We start from the raw sequence: 20,717 nt of genomic DNA, 5'->3' as shown, positions 1-20,717 counted from the left end.
ATGAGATGACATATTATTCTTCCTTCTGAATTTGTACTTTTGATTAAACCACAATGATCAAATCATGTGAGAGGAGGTGGGAAGCCAATCTCTGCTCCAACTTGGAGGACAGAATCTGACATGTTTATCAGAGCTCGGAAACCAAACTATTGCATTCTGTCAGGAAGGTGTCTGAGGAATGTGTGTTCATGCAGCCCTAAAGTTAATGTTAGACTTTCTGAATAACTTTATAACGATTTCAAACTGGGTCACTGAACACAGCAGTGTCTACATAGTCTGCACAGACGATTATTTTGTAATAGAAACTTTTGAAGCAAACTTTTCTGGAATGTTTTCCTTTACACTTCAATTGGGTTCTTAAATTTTATTATTGTATATTTTTTTAATAGCAAAACAGCAGCTAGAAAACTGTTTTGCCAGGCCTAATTTCAGAGTCCTTGGGTAGATCTGAGTTACCCACCCTACTGTGTCATTCCACCTAGTTCAATTGCATTTGTGTCAGAAAGTGTTTGTGTTTTTCTGTGTGAGTGGAGGTACAATCAGGGGCCAGGGCAGCTGTTCTGGAGAGGAGAGGAAAAAGAGGAACTTGAGTGCTCACCCAGCGGGGAGTGTACACATTCAACGTCTCTCAGCAGTGAACTAGGCTGCACTGCAATAATTTCACTCAGCACCTGCATAGCTCACGCACGCACACACACACACACACACATTCACACACAAACATCCACAAAAAGACCTGTCCACAGAAGCATGCGGTGGCCTCGTTGTGATCGTTAGTATTGTGGCGTGCACGCTGTGAGACTCAGAGGAGGGTTTGAGACGCTCTCATATGCATAATCTTCCTTTCAAAGCCTGATAGATGAAGAGAGAGGGGTGTGGCAGGGTTAAAGAGGATAGGGGGGCTCTCCCCTCAGGGGGGTACAGTGACAGGGTCTACAGTAGATGAAGGACCACTCTGACCCTTGTCTCAGGGCTCCTCATTGTCCATGCCAGGGCTGTGGAGCTGTGGGCAGCCTGAACCCCCCCCACTTCCACCCCTGTGAGTTATTGTCGGGTCCAGTCACAGCCCTCTCACTCATACCTTCTCGCTGTCAGGACTGGGGGGTTCAATGGCCCAGGAGGGGTTTGGTTACTTTGAAGGCAACACTAAAGTTCAGCATGTGCGATTTTCGACACTTTGGAATTAAAAGACAGTCCTTTCTTCTAAACTTTCTTCTATTTCAATAGACTGAAATGTCCTAGCGGTAGAGACAGCTTTGCCTCAGCTTGCACACACCCCCCGCCCCCACACACACAAACACACACACACCCCTCAACCCAGACAGACATTTTCTCTCTCCTCCCCTCCAGCAATGTGTTCTCTTTGTGCGTGTTTCCAATCTTCAGGCTTGATTAAAACCCTATTAGAGATGCATGGCCTAGAGTAAAAACACAGACAGAGCCATCCACATGGAAATGAGCGAGAAAGTGCACACAGAGGGAGAGAGAGATAAAGAGAGAGAGACCGAAGTGAAGCAAAAAAACTGTCCGTCTTCTGCACACAAAAAACATCTCCCACTTTCCTTCTCCCATTGTCTGTTTTCAGTGAAAAGTCTAAATACAGTTTCACTGGGAGTGGAATATGTCCTATTGGTCCTATCAAGTGCAACAAAGCCAAAGGTAAAATTAAAATAAAAGAAAGTTAAATGTTTTTTGACATTTCCACTACCAGCAGCAAGTTATTTCAATATCTTCTCTCCTTTACTCTGCAGCAAACACAAAATTATTTGTTACCATTAAATTAAAATAGCTTAGGGCTTTATCACAGCAAGACCTTCCCATCAGTTTGTTTGGGAGTACTGTAACTCATCAAGCATCAGGCACCAGTCCTGTATAACAAGCCTTTGACTCAGACACCCCCCCACACCCCCCCCCCCCCCACGCACACACACATACACGCACACACACACACGCATACACACACTCACCTACAAACACTCCTCATCTTCAGACCATTCATCATGCCAGGGTCAAAGCACTGCTGCCAATACGTGACCAGATAACAACGACAGAGCAGAGAGATTCTCTCCCCAGCTCCTGAACATCCATTAACTGCTGCTTGTGTTTTTCAAACTAAGCATGCAGAGCCATGCAGGCATTAAACAAGACATCGGGTTTACTGCCTTGTCACATATAGCTCGTGCTGTCGTAGCCTCGCGGGGGGTAATGACTTGGTGTGTTACAGATGACCTCCTCTGACAGCACAGTAGCAACACTGGCTGGGTGGGTCCTCGGCCCTTGGTTGATGCCAGTACCCCATGGATTTGTCCAATCAGGGTGGAGAATGACCCAGAAAACATGTTGTGCCCTTTTGGTGTTAGACTGGGGCGAGGAGGGCTGGAGGGAGGGCTGCCGGGAGGTTTGGCAGGGGCAGGATGGAGGGCGTGGGGGGTGGTATCTTTGTATTCACACTGGAGCCATCGGGCATGCACACATGGACCTCAGTAATGAGCCAACAGGGTAGCTGGGTTGAGAGGCAGGACTGGGGCTCTTGGAGTTGTGGAGGAGGGGGAGGGGGCTCTGGGGGGTTGTGTCACGGCCCTGTCTCTCTGTCCTGGTGCCCCAGGGGCAGCTGGGTCCACCACCTGTTAATGGAGTCTGAACTGCCCTTTAATTGGCTCATCCCAGTGAGACAGAGCAGGCCCAGGACAGAATTAAAGATGCAGAACAGAAAGACAGGAGGACCGGGAGGGAGTAACTGGAAAATCAAAAGCTGGAGGATGATAATGTGATAATGTGTATGATAATGTATTATTTAGCAGACACGTTTATCCAAAGCAACACTCAAAAGGTTTTGAATCGGATTTGATTTGAATGTGCAACCTCTTGGTCTATAGTCAAACTCTCTACCCCTGAGCTACACCCGTCTCATGGATCTGTGAAGGGGTGACATGGCCTGTGTGGAAACAAACTGATTGAGCTGTTGAGCATCATAACCATGGCAAACAATCTTAAAAATGGAAAGCTCAGGTGTCAATGCTCAACCATCAGAATAGTACATCATGTACTTAAATGATAATATGCTCGTATTTGTCAAGTCAGACAGACAGACTGGCCGCTGTGTTGGATGTTGGCTTTGTGTGTACATCATGACTCCATTTATGTGGATTCCATACATGCATGCCCTGTGTAGAATTTGTGTCTGTGTTCATATTTCATATTGTGTTCCCCTGTCTCCTGTGGTGCTGTCGATCAGACTTGTTTAGGTAAACAGTGAGAGACACTGTGCATGGGAGTGTGATGAGCACAGCACAAGCTCCTTCCTCTGCCACAGCCCTGCTGTAATTACAACACCACAGGCATCACAGGGGGGCACAAACAGAACATTCATGTGGAGCCACATTCATCAAACTCTAATGTTGAATGTCACCATTCGGACTAAGCGGATATGATGTTTTCGTGTGTTGGCTGTGTTCTTTAGACGATGCAAAGGGTCTGTCATGTCTCTATAGGTGGGTGGGGCTTGAGTGAATGAGGGGTCACACTCTTCCACACTCGGCTAGTCTGAAGTACTCTCTGATGAACTATTCTGTCAGCACGTCTGCTATTTATCCTCCCGGACGGCAGACCCCGTTGAGGAGAGAAGGCACTTCAGACAGACTGCCTTTCAGTCAGCTGTGGAGCCAGGATCTTCCTCCCCACAGCCTCCTCTGGTCCCTCCGGCCTGCATTAACCCCCTGTCACTGGGTAACAATGAGAGTGGGCATGGCTCTGCTGATTTATCCCTCACATAGCCATCATGAGGGCACAGTTGGGGCCCCCGGAGCCCCCATTAGCCATACGTCTTGGCCCTCTTGCCCCCCCTCCACCCTCCCTCAGTCCCACCCCTCACACCTCCTGTCACCCAGACCCGACCTGTCACTCAGCCCTCTCAGACAGTCACAATGGTGGTAGGATCACAATCAAAGAGAACGGATTAGGAATGACTTGGAAGTGTCTCCATCAGTTAGTGTGTGTTTGTGTGTGTGTGTGTGTGTGAGTGTGTGCGTGTGCATGTGTGTGTGTGTGTGTGTGTGTAGGATGGGGCACTCAGTTAGGGGAGGAGTGTCCAGACCCTCCCTGCTCAGTTTTGCCCATATGGCAAGCCAGTCATGGCTCCTGATAGGGTAGAGGGAGCACCCCCAACACACACACACACACACACACACCCCCACACACACACATCACGGCTACTTGCACACATGCACACTCACAGCACGACCACCAAAACAGCGCAGTATGGGAACCCACTCCCACTGAGCACAGCTTAGTACCAGCCATCAGTCTTACTCTGTCTGCAGGCAGCATCTCATCCTGCCACACACACACACCGCACCACTCACACACTGCATCGCACACAGCATCCGCACACTGAGCGGTGCCCTGATCCAGACCCAGGAGACCAGAGAACCAGGAGACCAGGCAGTCTTCTTGGATTATTTACAGCCACTGGATATTGGATTTTAGAGGGATGTGGGTGGGTTGCACCTCTCTCGGAGGGCACAGGAGGAGCATGTGCCCTTTGAGTCTGGCTCTGCTGTGTGTGTGCAGCCTCTGCCTGTACCAGGGGGGCCAAGGGCAGGAGGCTAGCGGGGAGAGGATACCCCTGGACTCAGTGCCTGTGGTGTTATTGTTGACAGAGACGGGGGCCACTCAGGAAGGGGTCAGCCAGGGGGTAACGCCAGCCCCCACCAGCCAGCACGAAGACGACAACTCCTTGGGCTACACAGGTACCAACGTCGCTGCTTGTACCTGCTCCATCCATCACCCATCCATCTGTGTTGTACCTCCCCATGCGATTATGGAACCATGCGATTATGAAACTTTGTCTCATTTAAGGATATTAGATATGGATTTGTTTCTGTGTTATTAATACCAGTATTGATTGATGCATTGACCATGGAAGTACATTAATATCCATGTAATCAATGGAGTGGGATAGTGTCAGAATGATAATACTGTAGGTTCACATGGTGCACCTAAAACGTTGCCCCTATACTGTTATTAAAGAGAGGCTAGACTACTGTAGACTCTGGGGAAATTCAAACAGCAGAAACTCCAGTAGGAGTTCTTTGATGGAAATGTAATTAAAGAAGTGGGTCATTGTTAACCCGTGGTGAATGTAGAAAGAAGAGAATTGTGGGAGAGTGAGTCTCATTGTGCTATGTGTCTCTAGTGACTACAGAGCTCTGTGGGGAGATGGGAACCAGGAAATGGGACCATAACCTCTGGGAGCCGCACACACACACACACACAATTCTGTCTGGAGTGGATTACAGATGAGGCGTGTATTTGGTTATTTCTCTGGCAGTCCTCCTGGTGCGAGGGGAAGTTGTGTCCACCATGTTGCCCCAGCACGTATCCCCGTCTCCCTGGGTGATTTACTGGGCCGCACACAGGTTCTCTCAGCTCCAGGAAGTCCCCAGCAGAAACAGGAAGTCTAAATGAACTGCTAGAGTCATTAGCAGGGTACATCACTGTGTGTGGCGCAGATCTCAGAAATGTCCCGAAAACCAAAGTGTAGGACCACCGAAAATAGAGAGACTGCAGGAATAGTTAAGGCTTATTGCAGATGAAATGTTCCTGTGCCTACATTTCTACAGTAACTGCATATATGTATTGTTTATGTGTGACCGAGGTGGATAGAGAGCTGAATATGGGTTTATGTTAGTGCCATAACTACTGTAAATACACAACACATAGCTGCACCTTCATCCCTGCTGCCTGATCAGGCTGCTCCTCCCTAGGCTGTCCCAGCATGCACTTCACCAGGCAATCCCAGCATGCATTTCACCAGGCAGCAGGAGCCAGCTCCGTGGGTGAGGCTGAGCGTGACTTTAGACAGCTACCATGACTATCACACATCACAGAGCCACGCACAGCAGCCTCCATCTGCCACCTCTCTATTTGTCCGTTTATGTTAATAAAGATGTGGGGGAAAGTGAGGGACCTGATAGTCGCCAGGCTGCCAGGCTGCCGCTCATGATTGGCTGTGGGGCAGAACAGAAGTAGAGATATGCCATTGCCTTGTTGAGGCGGGTGTCCCTGAGCGCAGGTCGTTCACAGCACTGATGCGTGACCTAGCATGAAGGCAGGAGCCCTGAGGGTCTGACAGAGACAGCATACCAGGCTGGCTATTACAGTTGGACTGATAAACAGATGGAGAGCAGATGTAAAGTATTGTACTGCGTTATATCCTCAATTGTCACAATCCTGTTGGAGAGTTCCATCAGTAGGCGTTAAGTTTATTGTGCTGTGTCCTTGTGGGGTGGAGGGCTCTCAGGAGCTGGGGTTGCAGGCAGGCCAGTCTATATTCATCTCCCATGCTGGAGAGTCAGTTTCTCTCTTATTGATGTGGAAGCAGAGCATTGTGCGCTGGGCGACATGGCGCTGACAGCTTTAGCGTGGGAGAAGATGGAGAGCTCTATTCTCTATCTGTCCTGAGCTCTCATTACAGGACCCCGCTGTGGCCTTGAGTCCCCATCCTGCAAACCAATCTGCTCGTGTCACCCCTACATGCATTACCCAGGGTACCGCTGGTGTGTCTGAATGTCTCCGCAGAGGGGAAGCCATGCTCATCAGCGTAAGTGCCCAAGCGCTCACCATGCTGGGAACAGGGGAGTCCTGTGGGGGAGCAGTCTCTCTACCTCTCTCTCTCTCTCTCTCTCTCTCTCTCTCTCTCTCTCTCTCTCTCTCTCTCTCTCTCTCTCTCTCTTTCTCTCTACCTCTCTTTTTCTCTGTCTACCTCTCTTTTTCTCTGTCTGTCTGTCTGTCTGTCTGTCTGTCTGTCTGTCTCTCTCTCTCTCTCTCTCTCTCTCTCTCTCTCTCTCTCTCTCTCTCTCTCTCTCTCTCTCTCTCTCTCTCTCTCTCTCTGTCGCTCTCTCTCTCTTACATTCCCTCTCTTTCTCTCCCTCCTCAGCTACAAAGCACTCAGTTCCCCCAAGAGCGGCCGAGTCGTGGCCGAGCCTGAAGCAGTGATTCCACTTGAGATGTAATGAGTTGTAGCACGGCTCCTCAGTCCTACACAGGGGCCGGCCCTCAGCCTCTGTGCGGGCCCCGGAGGTTTACCCTGCCCCTTGTCCAATCTCTTTTCATCTCTGTGATCCCCTTAGCTTAGCTTACCGCTGTCCCAGGAAATAGGTCTATTAGCCCTTCCTCTGTAGACCGGGTCACAGCAGTGCTGTCAAGAGGGGCTGGAGTAGGGGAAGGATTTGGGTGAGGAGTATCAGGGGGTTATACACAGAGAGATTCATTATTCACTTGCACGTTTACGGCAGGATTAGATGGTTTCATCGCCATTGTTATGGTTAACATCGATGGAACATGGATGTGATCCCGTTAAACACTAAGTCTCTGCTAATCCCTCTGACCTCACCCTGTATATATCTATGCAGAGACACCTCGAAGGGTAATCACAGCATTTTTCCGCCGCTGATGTAAATTGGCCATATTCTTAGTTGGCTGTGTGGGGAGAGCAGGGGCGGTTTAATGCCTCCCTTTGTACCGGGCCTGTCTGTCCATATGGTGCCTCCACGACCGTCAGACGTGCACATTTCTGATTATTCAAATGGAAGGGAGAAGCGTGTCATATTAAGCAGAGTCATCTCGTGATGAGAAGGCCTTCTTTGTCTTCTCTCCCCGGCCCTTCTGTTCTCAGTGTCGTACGGCCAATTCTGATTGAATTAGCGATGTTGCTGCCATAGATGCCTCTTTCGATAGCTTCACATTTAGCTTCACGTTATCTCCTCACACAATTTTCGGGGGGCGGGGGGGGGGGGGGTGATTGTTGGGGTTTGAATGACAGTCTACATGTGTGTTTAGTGTTCCTTCTCTCAGTATGCATATTCAACCACGAGGTGCATAGCTGAACTGTGAGGCTCCCTTGTATTTGTAACTCACCCAAGGTCTCAGGCAGAGTATTAGTCTGTCTGCTGTCTCTGCTATAGCTTCACCTTGGTTCATTAGCTTGTTTAATGAGCTCCCAGATCATGTGGCTCTACCTGGTTGCCTTGTTTCATCAGGACATAGGAGAGAGACAACCATCAGACTGAATAGTTCAATTTGTCACGCCGTTGCATCAGGAAATGCTGAGCTCATATTAGCTCTGTGTCTTTGGGTGTGACTGTGTTACGGTGGCGGGGTGTCTGTGTGTTGTCAGAAAGGGGGGTCACTGTGTGTGATTGTGTTGTTTATGGAGTTGAGGTGTCTGTGTGTGACTGTTTTTCATGGGGTGGGAGAGTGTGTGTGTGTGTGTGTGTGTGTGTGTGTGGGGGGGGGGGGGGTGCGGTTATAAGGACAGGGCGAGGGGGGTCTCTGTGCTAGGCTGGAGAACGAGATGGGGGCAGTAAATCCGAGCAGCACCTGCTCTCTGGACCCTGACACACGTTGGGAGGTCAGCACCACGGCATGTCCCATTGATCATATTTATTACATTCATCACAGCAGCCGTTTGTTTGGCCAGCTGATCGCTCCATGAAGCGAGAGGAGATAAAAGAAAAAAGAAAAAGGAGAGAGAGAAGAGAGAGAACACAGAAGAGAAAGAAATGAAAGAAGAGATAGGAGAGAAGAGAGTGGAGAGAGAGTGATGAGAGAAGAGAGAGAACACAGAAGAGAAAGAAATGAAATAAGAGATAGGAGAGAAGAGAGTGGAGAGAGAGTGATGAGAGAAGAGAGAGGGGTGTGGTAAAAGAGAGAAGGGGCTTTTTATTAGACAACGGGGAAATGCTTTTAGCATGGAGCTTCGTCTTTGTGTTTCCTTCTCTGCTCCGACACTGCAGAGATGTGTCATTCTGTAACACAGCCTCAAGCCCTCAGACTCCCCACAACAGCAGAATTATATTATAAGTGTGCAGTTGGACGACTTTCCAGGAAAAACACATTTTATATCTTGTGGCAGTTTGATTCCGTTTCATTATGGTGGCTTGGAAATAATACAAATTCTTATCAAAACTACACGTATGAACAGGAATCTCTTGAATGAGCAAAGGTTAACTAAAAGTATCCCCAAAAAATAAGACTTCTGATTTTATGGCGAAACCAATAAAATCCACAGTCTCTGTTGATATTTTGAGTTGTGTTGAATCACAATGGCTTTGATCATAATGAACCAGGGCAGAATATCAATAATATCCCTCTAGTGGTCACACCTGGAACTGTCGTTCATGAACTCCCCCCCCCCCCCCCCCCCTGCATAGTAATAACCCCCCTCACCCTTGTCTTGGCACAAGGCCACGTTTTGTTACTCCCTCAAGTCTTATCTCCTGGTGGGGAGCTCAGCTCCTTTGTGGCTGATTTAACACATCACTTTTCCCCCAAAATCTTCTTTACATTTTGGGGACAATGTGGATAACAGCCCGACAGTAGAAGTGAATGAAGTTTCTTTACTACCTGAAAATTTGACTTTCTGATACATCAGAGGACCAGTCATTTTTTTTCTCAAAACCAGTGTAGGCCTAACAGTGTATCACTTTTTAGGAGAGCAAAGCAGTGCTATAAGTGCTCAAATCAAAATGATTCCCCTCACTTGATGAGGTAACAAATGTATCTTGGTGAGTTCATGAATATTGATCATTCACCCTGAGAACAGTAGAGTGTTGTTGCGATGGGGCTCTCCTATTGGTTAGGGCCTTGTCACCACCAGGTTCCTGTCGTCTAATTGGCTGAGGGGCCTATTGTGGTGAGGCCCCATGGAGGTGGAGACATGCGTTGGCTCAGTTACTCTGAGCCCAGCTCACATTCATTTAAACCTCTCCAGCCACTAAACCAATTAAGCCAATTAAGCATGAAAACATAATGCAACTCGTTTCTGCCACCATGCATTTCTATGAGAGAGGGTGAGAGAGGGGAGAAGGGGAGGAGCGGGGAGGGGGCTTTCAACAAGCTGTGATAGGACAATGGGTCCTGGGGAGAGTCACCAGAGGCACTTTTGTTTCGACTAATTGTGTTAGAATCTTGTCAGCTTGTTCATACCGGAGCAGCCGTGCATGGCGAGGCACACACGAGATTCTGTAGGGTGAAGTCTCACAGGAGATGTGCAGAATTAGTCTGCTGTGTCAAACACCTTCTTTCTGCAATACCAACATGTGCTTTGCAGCATTTAGCACAACTGCCGTATTTTGCACAATTCCATTCATGATGTATTCCATGGTGATTCATGTGAACTTTCTTCAGCTATAGCAACTTGCTCCAGCGAAAGACATAGTTGGGAATTTACTGAGGACCGACTGTGTTTTGTTGTTCCTGCCAGGAAGGAGGTCCATGATAGCGGGCTTATTTTAATCACCCTACACAGAGCTTGTTGCTGCTGAATCCAAACAGATGCTAATGTGAGGCCCTGTGAGAAGACAGAGGGATTCAGGCTACGCAGGCAGGCGGAAAAGCAACAGCCTGTTATCGGACTATCCTGCATTGTGTCTCCTACCCACACTGGAGTCCTGTGAAGCTTCTTCTGTTCCTCTTTCCCTCTTTTCTCTGGCTCCCCTGTCTGCTCTTCCTTCTTGGTTCTCGTGGTGGCGTCATGCATGGGGGCACTCCCCAAATAAAATAAAAAAAACACAGAAACAGATTTGTTTAGCTTGCTGCCGTCCTCTCGCTCTGAAGAGTCCCTGTCTCTTTCATCGAGTCTGAAAGCAAGGACAGAGGAGCGACAGGGTGGAGGACAATGTCTGCACTGGGCTGTTGTGGTTTCCTTTCTGTGGGAGTTGAATCTTCCTTCCTTCATTTCGTTTTGTACAGTTCTCTCTCTCCTCTCTCCGTCTCTTTCTCTCTCTCTTTCTCACAAATTGGCTTTTCCTCAATAGGATGTTGACAAGAGACATTTTTGGCCTTGGCCAGTTTTGAAAACACTTTTTTGGCTCATTTAGACATTTACTTGTGGAGGCTGGCTGTAGTTGGGGGGCTGATGGGGCTGGACCCCAGATGGCGGTTTAGGAGAGACATTCCAGGACTCTGACCCAGACACAGCAGAGAGACCAGAAAGGAGCATGGATCCATGGAGGATAGTCAGAGGAGGAGCTTGAGGAAGAGTTTGAGAAGCCGAAAGGGAAAAAGGGAGAGCGGGAGGGAGCGAGAGACGCAGAGTGGCATGACTTCCAGTGAGGCTTTCTGCTTGGAATGTTCCAGAGAGTTGACAGGACTGCACTTAGTTCTTCACCTTCACATCCCTGCAGGAGTGCCCTGTCCTGCCCTAGTGTACCATAGTGCTGCAGTTCCCTCACTATCTCAGTCTAGTCTGCCTGGGCCTGAGGCATAGTTCCCCTAGTCAGGCTAGCAGTTCCTCTGTGTGTCAGACAAACTGTGTATCATCATGGTTCTGTGATTTGCACATTAGCCAATAAATCAACGTACGTGCCTATGTCTTGGGAACGATACAGTGTTCATGCTGAGCTATTCAGGGTTAGAATTCTTTAGGGGTTTGTTCAAACACGAATGCAATTTGCTAATGTGTAAAACGTACCGTGTTCATTTGCCATCTAATCAGAAAGCTAGATCCTTTGGGCATTGTCAGCCTCCTCTGATTGGCTGCATCCTCAGCAGCACTCCGCCACTCCCTCAGCATCCAATCAGAGATGATTTGCAGTCTTTCAGTGCAGCTGGAGGACTGTCAGTGACACCGCAATGATTTGTGACTTCCTCAGGACTCCAGGTCATCCCCCTCCGAGCACAAATACATGTCTGAGGTTACCGGCATTGTCTGTTCATCCCCCAGCTGGCTGCATGCGCCACAGACCCATGTGAAGTACTGTATCTGTCATGCCAATGGAATCTCTATCTGCCTCAAGAGGACCACAATAGACAACACAGAGCGTCCTTTTCTCCGCGAGAGCACTGTGTGACAGACTGTTTTCTATGTCATCAAGACTACATCAGACCCATCATTTATGCACATGTTTTTGTTGACAGGAAGGCAGTAAAAAGACAGATTTCAAGGCTTTGGGGTGGAAGTGAAGAAATGGAGGGAATGGGGTACGTTTGGGTCCTGTCTGACTGTAGCTTAGAGTTCAGACTGTATCTCTGCTTCAGGAGAAGAATGAGACTTGCGATCGATGCTGTCGGCCAGACGGTGTGTTTGATTCGGATCTCCTCTTCTCCCCGCTCACATTCCAGTTTGTCCGTAAACAGGAGATGGTCTCCAGGAGAGGGCCGGCCCCCTTTCCCTCAAAGAGAATGTCGCGGTCAAGAGGGCTTCAGGCCCTCAGCCTAGATAGAGCCTCTGACACAATGATGGAGAATGAAGTAGTCCAAATAAATACACACACACGAACACAAACCCTCCAGACATTCTATTATTGTTTGGCAAGTGGACAAGAGATCTAGTGAATGCATTTCTTTTTCAGCGCTTACACAGTTCTTCACATTTATCTTTTCAAAACACCTTAGAGACTCAGTGGCTATGGATGATTCCTCCAGCAAGGACATGTTCTGAATGCTTGCAGGCAGAGGTGAGGGACAGAAAGGATGGGATGGTAAGAATCCAAACATAAATCAAATCAAATCAAATTTATTTGTATAGCCCTTTTTACACGCAAGCATGTCACAGAGGGCTTCACATATGCCCATAGAACTGACCCTCAACCAACCTAAACCCTCAAGGAAGACAAGGAAAAACTCCCAAAAAACTCTCAACAGGAGAAAAAAAAAAAAAATGGAAGAAACCTTGAGAGGAGCAATTCAGAGAGGGATCCCCTCCTCCAGAGACGGTTGGTGGGAGAGAGGAGCAGAACACAGGCTAAACATAGTCATACAGTGTCGATGGGTTTTTAAAACACCAAAATCCATTATTCAACTTTATAGATGTAGGACAGGACCGGGAGACTCGCGACCAGGTCCAGCGTTGGCTGACCGACGACCAGGCAGGTGCTGACAACTCAAACCCCCCACACCACAAGGGATGTGTGTGGGGGGGGACAGAGAGAGGAGAGCAGGGATTAGAGAATGCCAGGAGCAGCTAACAGTTACAGTCATAATAGAATGAGATCCCCACCGGTCAAGTGTGGACTGGTGCAGCAATTTAACAGAGCAAAAAAGGGGAATTTGATGCAACCCCACACACCAAGACAGCGACAGCCCCCCTCATTTGGAACATGAAATCTGTTCCAGGGGAAGAGAACTCTAAAATAAGTTATACTTAAAGAATAAGGATGGAAACAACCCGTCCCCCATTGCCTCCAACTAGTAACAGACTTACCTTTAACAGTCGTAGAATTGACTAAACAATAACGTTTTTAACCTAATTTTAAACGTCGAAACAGTATCAGACTCCCTAATTGAGACGGGTAGTTTATTCCAGAGAAGAGGCGCTCTATATGAGAACGCCCTACCTCCAGCTGTTTTTTTCTTAATTTTGGGAACCACCAGATAGCCGGCATCTTGAGATCTAAGTGTCCTTGCGGGGCAATAGGGTGCAAGGAGACCGGAGAGGTACAGTGGTGCCAATCCATGCAGAGATTTGTAGGTTAGTAGTAGAACTTTGAAGTCAGCTCTGGCTTGGATAGGGAGCCAGTGTAGAGAGACAAGAGTAGATGTTATGTGATCAAACTTTCTTGTTCTGGTCAATAGTCTAGCAGCAGCATTTTGCACCCGCTGTAAATTTTTTAGGTGGGTAATTGGGAGGCCAGAGAACAACACATTGCAATAGTCCAATCGGGACGTAACAAATGCATGTATTAGTTTTTCGGCATCATCCTTTGAGAGAAATGTTCGTATTTTGGCAATATTACGTAGATGGAAAAATGCAGTTCTAGTAATTTGCTTAATATGGTACTCAAACGAAAGGTCTGGGTCCATTGTGACTCCTAAATTTTTTACTAGCTGGCTTTGAGAGACTTTGACGCCGTCTAGGTCTAAGGTCAGATTGGAAAAATTATTTCTATATTTTTTATGACCGAAAATTTGAACCTCGGTTTTATCCGAATTTAGAAGAAGGAAATTTGCAGTCATCCAAGCTCTCAACCTAGAAACACATTTTTCCATAGCATGTGGAAACATAAGGAAAGTGAAACATCTTACAGAATACTTCTAAGCTCAACCCAAGGTGAATGTGGGTAACTTGTGACAGCTTTCAGATTTACTTTACAATTTCTGTCACCACACGCCTTCAGTCGCTGGAGAATAAACTCCCAAGATGCACTGCTCTTCAGGCAATTGGAGGAGAAAAAAGTATTAAAAGATGAATACTCCTATCGACTCTCAATGGGGCAACATCTCTTTTGAAGGGAATGTTTTTGTTTTAATGTCATCTTTGTTTTGTGAGATGGTGCAATGAGAATGAAAGGCATTAAATAGTCTTAGCCAGAGCAGGGGAATGTGAGTTGCTCCTCAGTATCACCCCCTCACCTCTGGAACCTGAAAGAGAAGCCCAGCATGTAGTCTGAAAGGTTCCCCATCCTACAACGCACACTCACTCATACGCATGCATGCACACACACTACACATAATCTCACACACACAGGTTACACACTGTCAGACACATACACACATGGACACACATCACAAGAAACGTCCACCAACTCCCTTTGAATTTAAAAAGAGAATTATCAGAGAGAATAGGCCGGGAGATGAGAGAAGGAGGCTTGTCCATTGAGGGCAGCCACATAGAGCTAGGGAGGGGGGGGAGCACATTATACACTGTGGTTCCTCTCATTAAGGACCTATCATACACTGCCCTGGAGGGGGGCTAGGGGGGGGGGGGGGCACACAATCACTGTGAGAGAGGAGCACTGCTGGGGGGGGGGACTGAGCACTACGACAGTTTCAAGGATGCTTGCCGGGATGAGCAACTTTAACTTTTTTGGGTGCCTCGTTTACATTCTTTGAGCTCGTCTTTGTAAAACACTTGAGCTTCACAGTTGTTTTTCTGTGGATGAAGATGCCAGATGAGGCTTCAAGTGAACCTTAGACTGAAGCAACACTTGTGTTGAAAGGAGAAGGCAATGAGTTGTGAACAGAATTTACTGGATTTTGGATTCTCCAACAAGTTAGTCCTAGACACGTTGCTTGAGACGTGATCGTTTCCAGAGCAGGTTTGGATCGGCAGGGGAAAGTGAGTTTCTGTTCAGAAAGTTCTGGCCTGTGTCCATCCAGTTTGGACTGGTCTAGCTACGTGTGAGTAGCCATTATGCAGCTTATGTGTCGGCTGGTCATGGTTTTGTCCATGCTCATCATGCCGGCAGTCCCGCACAAGAGTCCCCATGGGGCCCCTCGCCACGCTGGGCTACGCAGCCCCCAGCACCCCTGGTGTAGGAGTCTGCAGGCTGGAGCCCCAGGAACACAGCAGGGCCGCCCCACTCTGAGGCTCTCTCACAGCAGGGCACACAAATGTAACCACATGTTTCACAGTGAGTACAGTGTGGCATCCTCAGACATGGTCGTCCTATGGCTGATTGTAGATTTGTTATTTATTTATTTTTTTATGTATCTCAGTGTTTCTTAAAGGTAAATGATGGAGGTTAGTTGAGTGACTGACTGGGTTATTTATTTCAAACCATGTGCAAAGCATTGTAAACACAGTACACATTATTACCAATAGACGCAACAGAAACAGACGGAGAAAGAAAAGATAGCTTCTATGAAAATGTAAGCGATTGCACGTCCTTTCAAAGCTCTTTGCTATCCAGGCACTCTGCCATCACAGCCAAGACTAATTTGTCGTTTCTCCTGTTTGTGAGCTCTGTGGTGCTCAAGGTCGCGAGGGATAGAGAGATGGGAGAGAGGGAGATCATGTGCTGTGTGGGAGTGGCTTCCTGCTAGGTCAGACAATATGTCTAAAAGGAAGTGCTACCGTGGGCGAGAATACAGAAAATGGAACAAACTGTTCAACTTTAGAGACTAGATATATGGACAGAACTGAATAGGTAAACATAACTGAATAGATAGACAGAGGGAGAAATTCATGAGAAGATTGAAACACTATTCTTTGTAGTTATCCTCAAATGCAAACAAACTGGACAGGGGTTCAAAATTATCCCTCTGACTTACCAGTGTAAAGCCGTTTTGCACACAATTGCTTGCCACTAGAGAATTCTCCCTACAAAGACATACTTTGGTATTCATGCTGCTAGGTCTAAACAGGGACAGGGTTTATAACAGGCTTGTGTGTGTCTGTTCTTTCCTACTGGTTACTTCCCCAAAAAATAATTTCTAGAGTAGTCTGTGGCACTTCTAGGGCAATTAGGGAGATACACACTGGAGATCAGAGACTACATATGTGACCTTGGAAATTGGGATTTAATGAGAAAATAGAGGATGGTGAGGATAAAGAGTACTCTAGAAACAGTAAAAATTGCGATGTGGTTGTCGGATCAGAATGGATGTTTTCTCTAATGGTCTATAAATCTCTCGCTAGAGGGCGCTGTTTGGTAACTTATGGTCTTTCAGGTTTCCAGTTAAACGACACATGAGCCAGCAGCCTCTGCCTTACATGCCCATGAGTAGGCCTAGTGCGGAAGTGTAAAATTCAGATTTCTTTCCAAATTACTTTAATTAATTATTACGCTATTTAGGATTTGGAATATAGAGGTGTTGAATAGAGCAATTATTTGTTTTTGTTACTCTGTTACTTGACACATCCAGTTTAACAGGGTGTCAATGTTTGTTAATAGCCTTCATATACGTTAAAGAATCATGTTAAATAGCCTACACACATTTAAATACATTATTTTAAACACAGTCAGTATATTGAATGTATTAAGGGACCTCATTTAATTTGAGGTGTCTAATGTGATAACAACTTCTCTCTAGCTAATTTTAGACTATAATGCCTATATATAATATTTTAAAGTAGCTAGATTAACATCTTTGATATCGTTGTTAGGGGGGATTTATTCCGGATAATCGCCTTTAACATTTACATTTACTATTTTACCCTAGTTGAGCGCCTGAGGTAAAAGAACATTTGGCTAACCAGAAGCAAATCTTAAAACAACAAAAAACGTTATCACTAAATTAATTATTTAGTATTCAGACTCGAATCTGAGAGACCATTTGATGAATAAAAAAGCCTTATCTTTGTCTATTTGTTGCAAATCTCACATCAGGCCTATCATTAATAGGCAGTTGATTTTCACAAAAGCAGTACTGCTTTTGTGAAAATCAACTGCCTATTCTTAATGGGGAAACAAATATGTTTTAAGTCATATGCCTAAACCTCTCATTGTCAAAAAAGAAAACGGACCAACAAATGAATTAATGAATTAATACATGTCATTCAGCAACATAGCCTGAATCCTTAATCTAGCAGGATTTAACAAAATAGTGAACGGAAATGTGTGGGCTATTCAGCATGCTGTTTCCCGTCACCTCTGTAAAGCAGACAGGAGAGCTTTGACAGCTCACAGCTCCGCTGTGCTCGGATCCAGACTGGAAGAGGTTAATTTCTTCTTCGGAAAACCCCATTGTTCGGTCCGTGAAGGGGGGAGAATGGCACATACCATTTGACGAGGCATTCAGCTCCAGTGAATGAAATGCTGTGAATGCGAATTCGAATCCCCCCTGTCCGAGGTGAAGGGGTCCGCGGCGCATACAGGGGTTCAAATACTCAAAATAAGCTGTTGGTGTAAAACTTGGATAACCCCGAGACCACTAGGACTCAATTTCAATTGCCACTGATCTAAATCGGAAAAGTGATGAAAAAGTTGGCGTGAATCATCACCGATGGATGTGGAATACAAAGTGTCCAGCTTTTAGCCGCTGTGGAGAGCGCAAACTTCAGAAGTTCCCGTCTCTGGTGACAGATTCAAAACCCGACTGAAATAATGTGAGATGCTTTCTACGGAATAATTGAATACACAAACGGACGTGTAACTTTTTAACGCATATCCTCATGGACTGTTCTGTCATCTTGATAGATTATTCACGGCAATACTTTTTATTCCATCTGTCTGAGGACTGGATAATTTAAACTGGATAATAGCACGCACTTGCCAGTTGAACCAAGAGCGGCTGAGTCGGGATGATTATCTGCTGGAATAGAGTCCTTATAAAGAAAACCCCAAATCGCATTTGAATCCTTTCTCTTGTGTTTATTATTTTGTACGTGTTTTTTTGTTTGTTTTTTTACTGAATTGCCATGCTTCACTCTTATGAAGACGCAGGAATTGTGTTACCAAACAAATAGAGCCAGCAGAACACGTTAGATTTTTTCCCCTAAATTTTGAAATTATTTTTGACATTTCATATCAAGATTATGAAGGAGCGGATCGTTAAAGTATTTCAAAACTAATTTGGATTACTTGAGACATTTAATCATTCAAGAGACGTCAAATAATGTCTCCAACATCAATTGGAATTGCGTTATTATTTGGATTTCTCCATGTGTGCTCAGGTAAGCCATATCTTTCAAAGCACTCTAGATCTATGATTTGGGAAATAATATCACTCAGAGCCTTTCAAAGTCAAACATCATCATAAGCGTACCCGTTTCGTTGATCTACAGATGGTAGAAATTACTTTAATTGTTACCCTTTGGTTTTAAGGCAAATTAAGATTTCTAACTACAGCATAATGTAACTAGATTTATGATTGATAGACCTATATTACTGTAAGTGTGCAACATTTAGCATACTAGTGCAGACATGTATAGTTTAGACCTGTTGTTTAAACATCATAAACAAGAGATGAACTACCAACACGATGGACCTACAATATATTCGACAATGTGCTATTCAGGTATTTTAAAAAGTAGCAACACTTATGTGACAATGCTAACTTAAACCAGCACTGGAACGTGTGACTACTTTCAGTATAGTGCAAGGAGCAATGTTTGCGTGTGTGAGACACTCATCATATAGGTGTCTATATAGGCCTGGGTCAAGATGGCTGGCCTTTTCCAGGTCACTTGTTTCACTGTTACGAGGTAGCAAATAGCTGCCATCCCTCAGACATCGTAGAGACGGTACAATACTGAAATGTGAGCTAAGGGAAGGATCTTAAACAAATATTTCGATTTTGTGTGGCATTGTATATCTTAAAAGTTTGCCTTATTTAATCGTCATTGATCATTAAACACACACACTTTCTAACTCAGTTTACTACAGAAGTCTGCCCAGTGCAATAGGCAGGACTACTTCATGACTTTGCAGTATATCTTTGCCTGTGTAATTATCTATAAGTCATATGTAATTGTTTACAAGTACAAACCTGAAGTGTCACATCTGACTTGCACTAAAGGTTTACACCCTTAGATGGTCTGAAATACATTCGTTGTCTCTGTACATCTAAAACATATTCTTACTTTACTATCATAGAATGGTGTTTATGTCAATAATGTGGATAAAAAACTGGAGACAGGTGGCTGAGCGGTGAGGGAATCGGGCTAGTAATCCAAAGGTTGCCAGTTCGATTCCCGGTCATGCCAACTGACGTTGTGTCCTTGGGCAAGGCACTTCAGCCTGCTTGCCTCAGGGGAATTTCCCTGTACTTACTGTAAGTCGCTCTGGATAAGAGCGTCTGCTAAATGACTAAATGTAAATGTAATGTAAATGAATACAGTTTAGATTCTAAAACATATCAAGATATTAGATAAACAGTTCCTTTCAGTTTTTATTTATCTACCTTCCACTTGAACAGGCTAATGTAGCTACTCCAGCCTTGTACGCGTTTTGACCGAACTCCCCAGGCAGACGAGTGTGTGCTGTATCAGGCTGTGTGTGTGTGTGTGTGCGCACGCGTGTGTATGTACAGGGCTTTGTCATCTCTGAGCCCAATGTGTGTCTCACTTCCTGATTGATTTCCTGAATTGCATCCTGGTTTCCTGTGCTGCTAAGTGAGCTGTGACTGAGAGAGAGATAGAGAGATAGAGCATGTTTGTTTGAATGTAGGGACTGCTAGATGAGGAAGCAGTGTAGTGCTTGAACAAGTGCCTGAAGGGAGAGAGGGCCAGGGGTTATGGGGCAGGCCAGCGACTTGGAAGCTCTTTGCCCGGGCCTGGCTTGGATGTAAGTGGATGGGTGTAATTGAACTGGGGATGGGTCGAATTGGAGCAGAGACTGAGTCTTGGACTGGAGTTGAAATCCCTCCGTCTGGCTGAGGGCAGAGGAGAGTGGGACCTCCAGACTCCAGGGTCTCTAGTTACCGACCATGGCTGTGGGATGTCTGTGTTATCTGGGGACAGGCGTGAGAAGGGGGAACGTGTGAGAAGGACCATACAGCACGCTGATAGAGCTGGAATAGTCAGCAGATGCTCTGGATTTGCCCAGGATTAGGCTGAAGCTAAACTAAATTAGTTTTGCCAGCTTTTCAAACAGCATGTTAATAGCAGTTCCGTAAACATTGATGATAAGATTTCCTGTCCAGTCACTCAGATTTCTTTGTTAACCTCACCTACTGTAAAATTGTTTCAATGATTCACATGTCATATCAGCATCTAAATTACTTTATCATTAGACTGTGTGTGTGGTGTGTGTGAGAGAGAGAGAGAGAGAGAGAGAGAGGCGATCTTTGCCCTCCCAAGACCTGTGATGACTTGCAGGTGAGTCTGAAGGCTGTAAATTGATAGGCACATCCATCACGTCGTTCCCTTTATCAGGTGATTCATTCTGTTGCCACACTCGAAATGATTCTTATCTCAGCCTATTATCCCTGCTTCAGCTACTCACCAGGCTGTCCTTACCTTAAGAATCCTGTTAAGATTCCACTGAGATAAACATTCAACTGCACTACAGTGAACACTCTTGAATTTGGAAACTTTTTTTGAAGATAATAGG

The 20,717-nt window shown here is 46.0% G+C and overlaps 1 protein-coding gene across 3 annotated transcripts in view; it reads left to right on the top strand.

Moving 5' to 3' along the window:
* The window catches only part of robo1 (roundabout, axon guidance receptor, homolog 1 (Drosophila)), a 178,941-nt gene that overhangs the window by 51,319 nt on the left and 106,905 nt on the right, over positions 1 to 20,717 (top strand). The window contains exon 3 of one of the 3 annotated variants that reach the window (XM_062472464.1): positions 4,659 to 4,748. The exons of 1 other annotated variant lie outside the window; for it this stretch is intronic. In XM_062472464.1, coding sequence (XP_062328448.1) covers positions 4,659 to 4,748 — 90 coding nt within the window. Of the gene's footprint in view, positions 1 to 4,658; positions 4,749 to 17,342; positions 18,338 to 20,717 lie in introns of those variants that run through there. One more of the 3 variants, XM_062472466.1, reaches the window with a different exon arrangement.

Source organism: Osmerus eperlanus, chromosome 11, assembly GCF_963692335.1.
Source record: "Osmerus eperlanus chromosome 11, fOsmEpe2.1, whole genome shotgun sequence".
In the NCBI taxonomy this organism is placed as follows: Eukaryota; Metazoa; Chordata; class Actinopteri; order Osmeriformes; family Osmeridae; genus Osmerus; species Osmerus eperlanus.
This window is presented reverse-complemented; position numbering and strand designations above follow the sequence as displayed.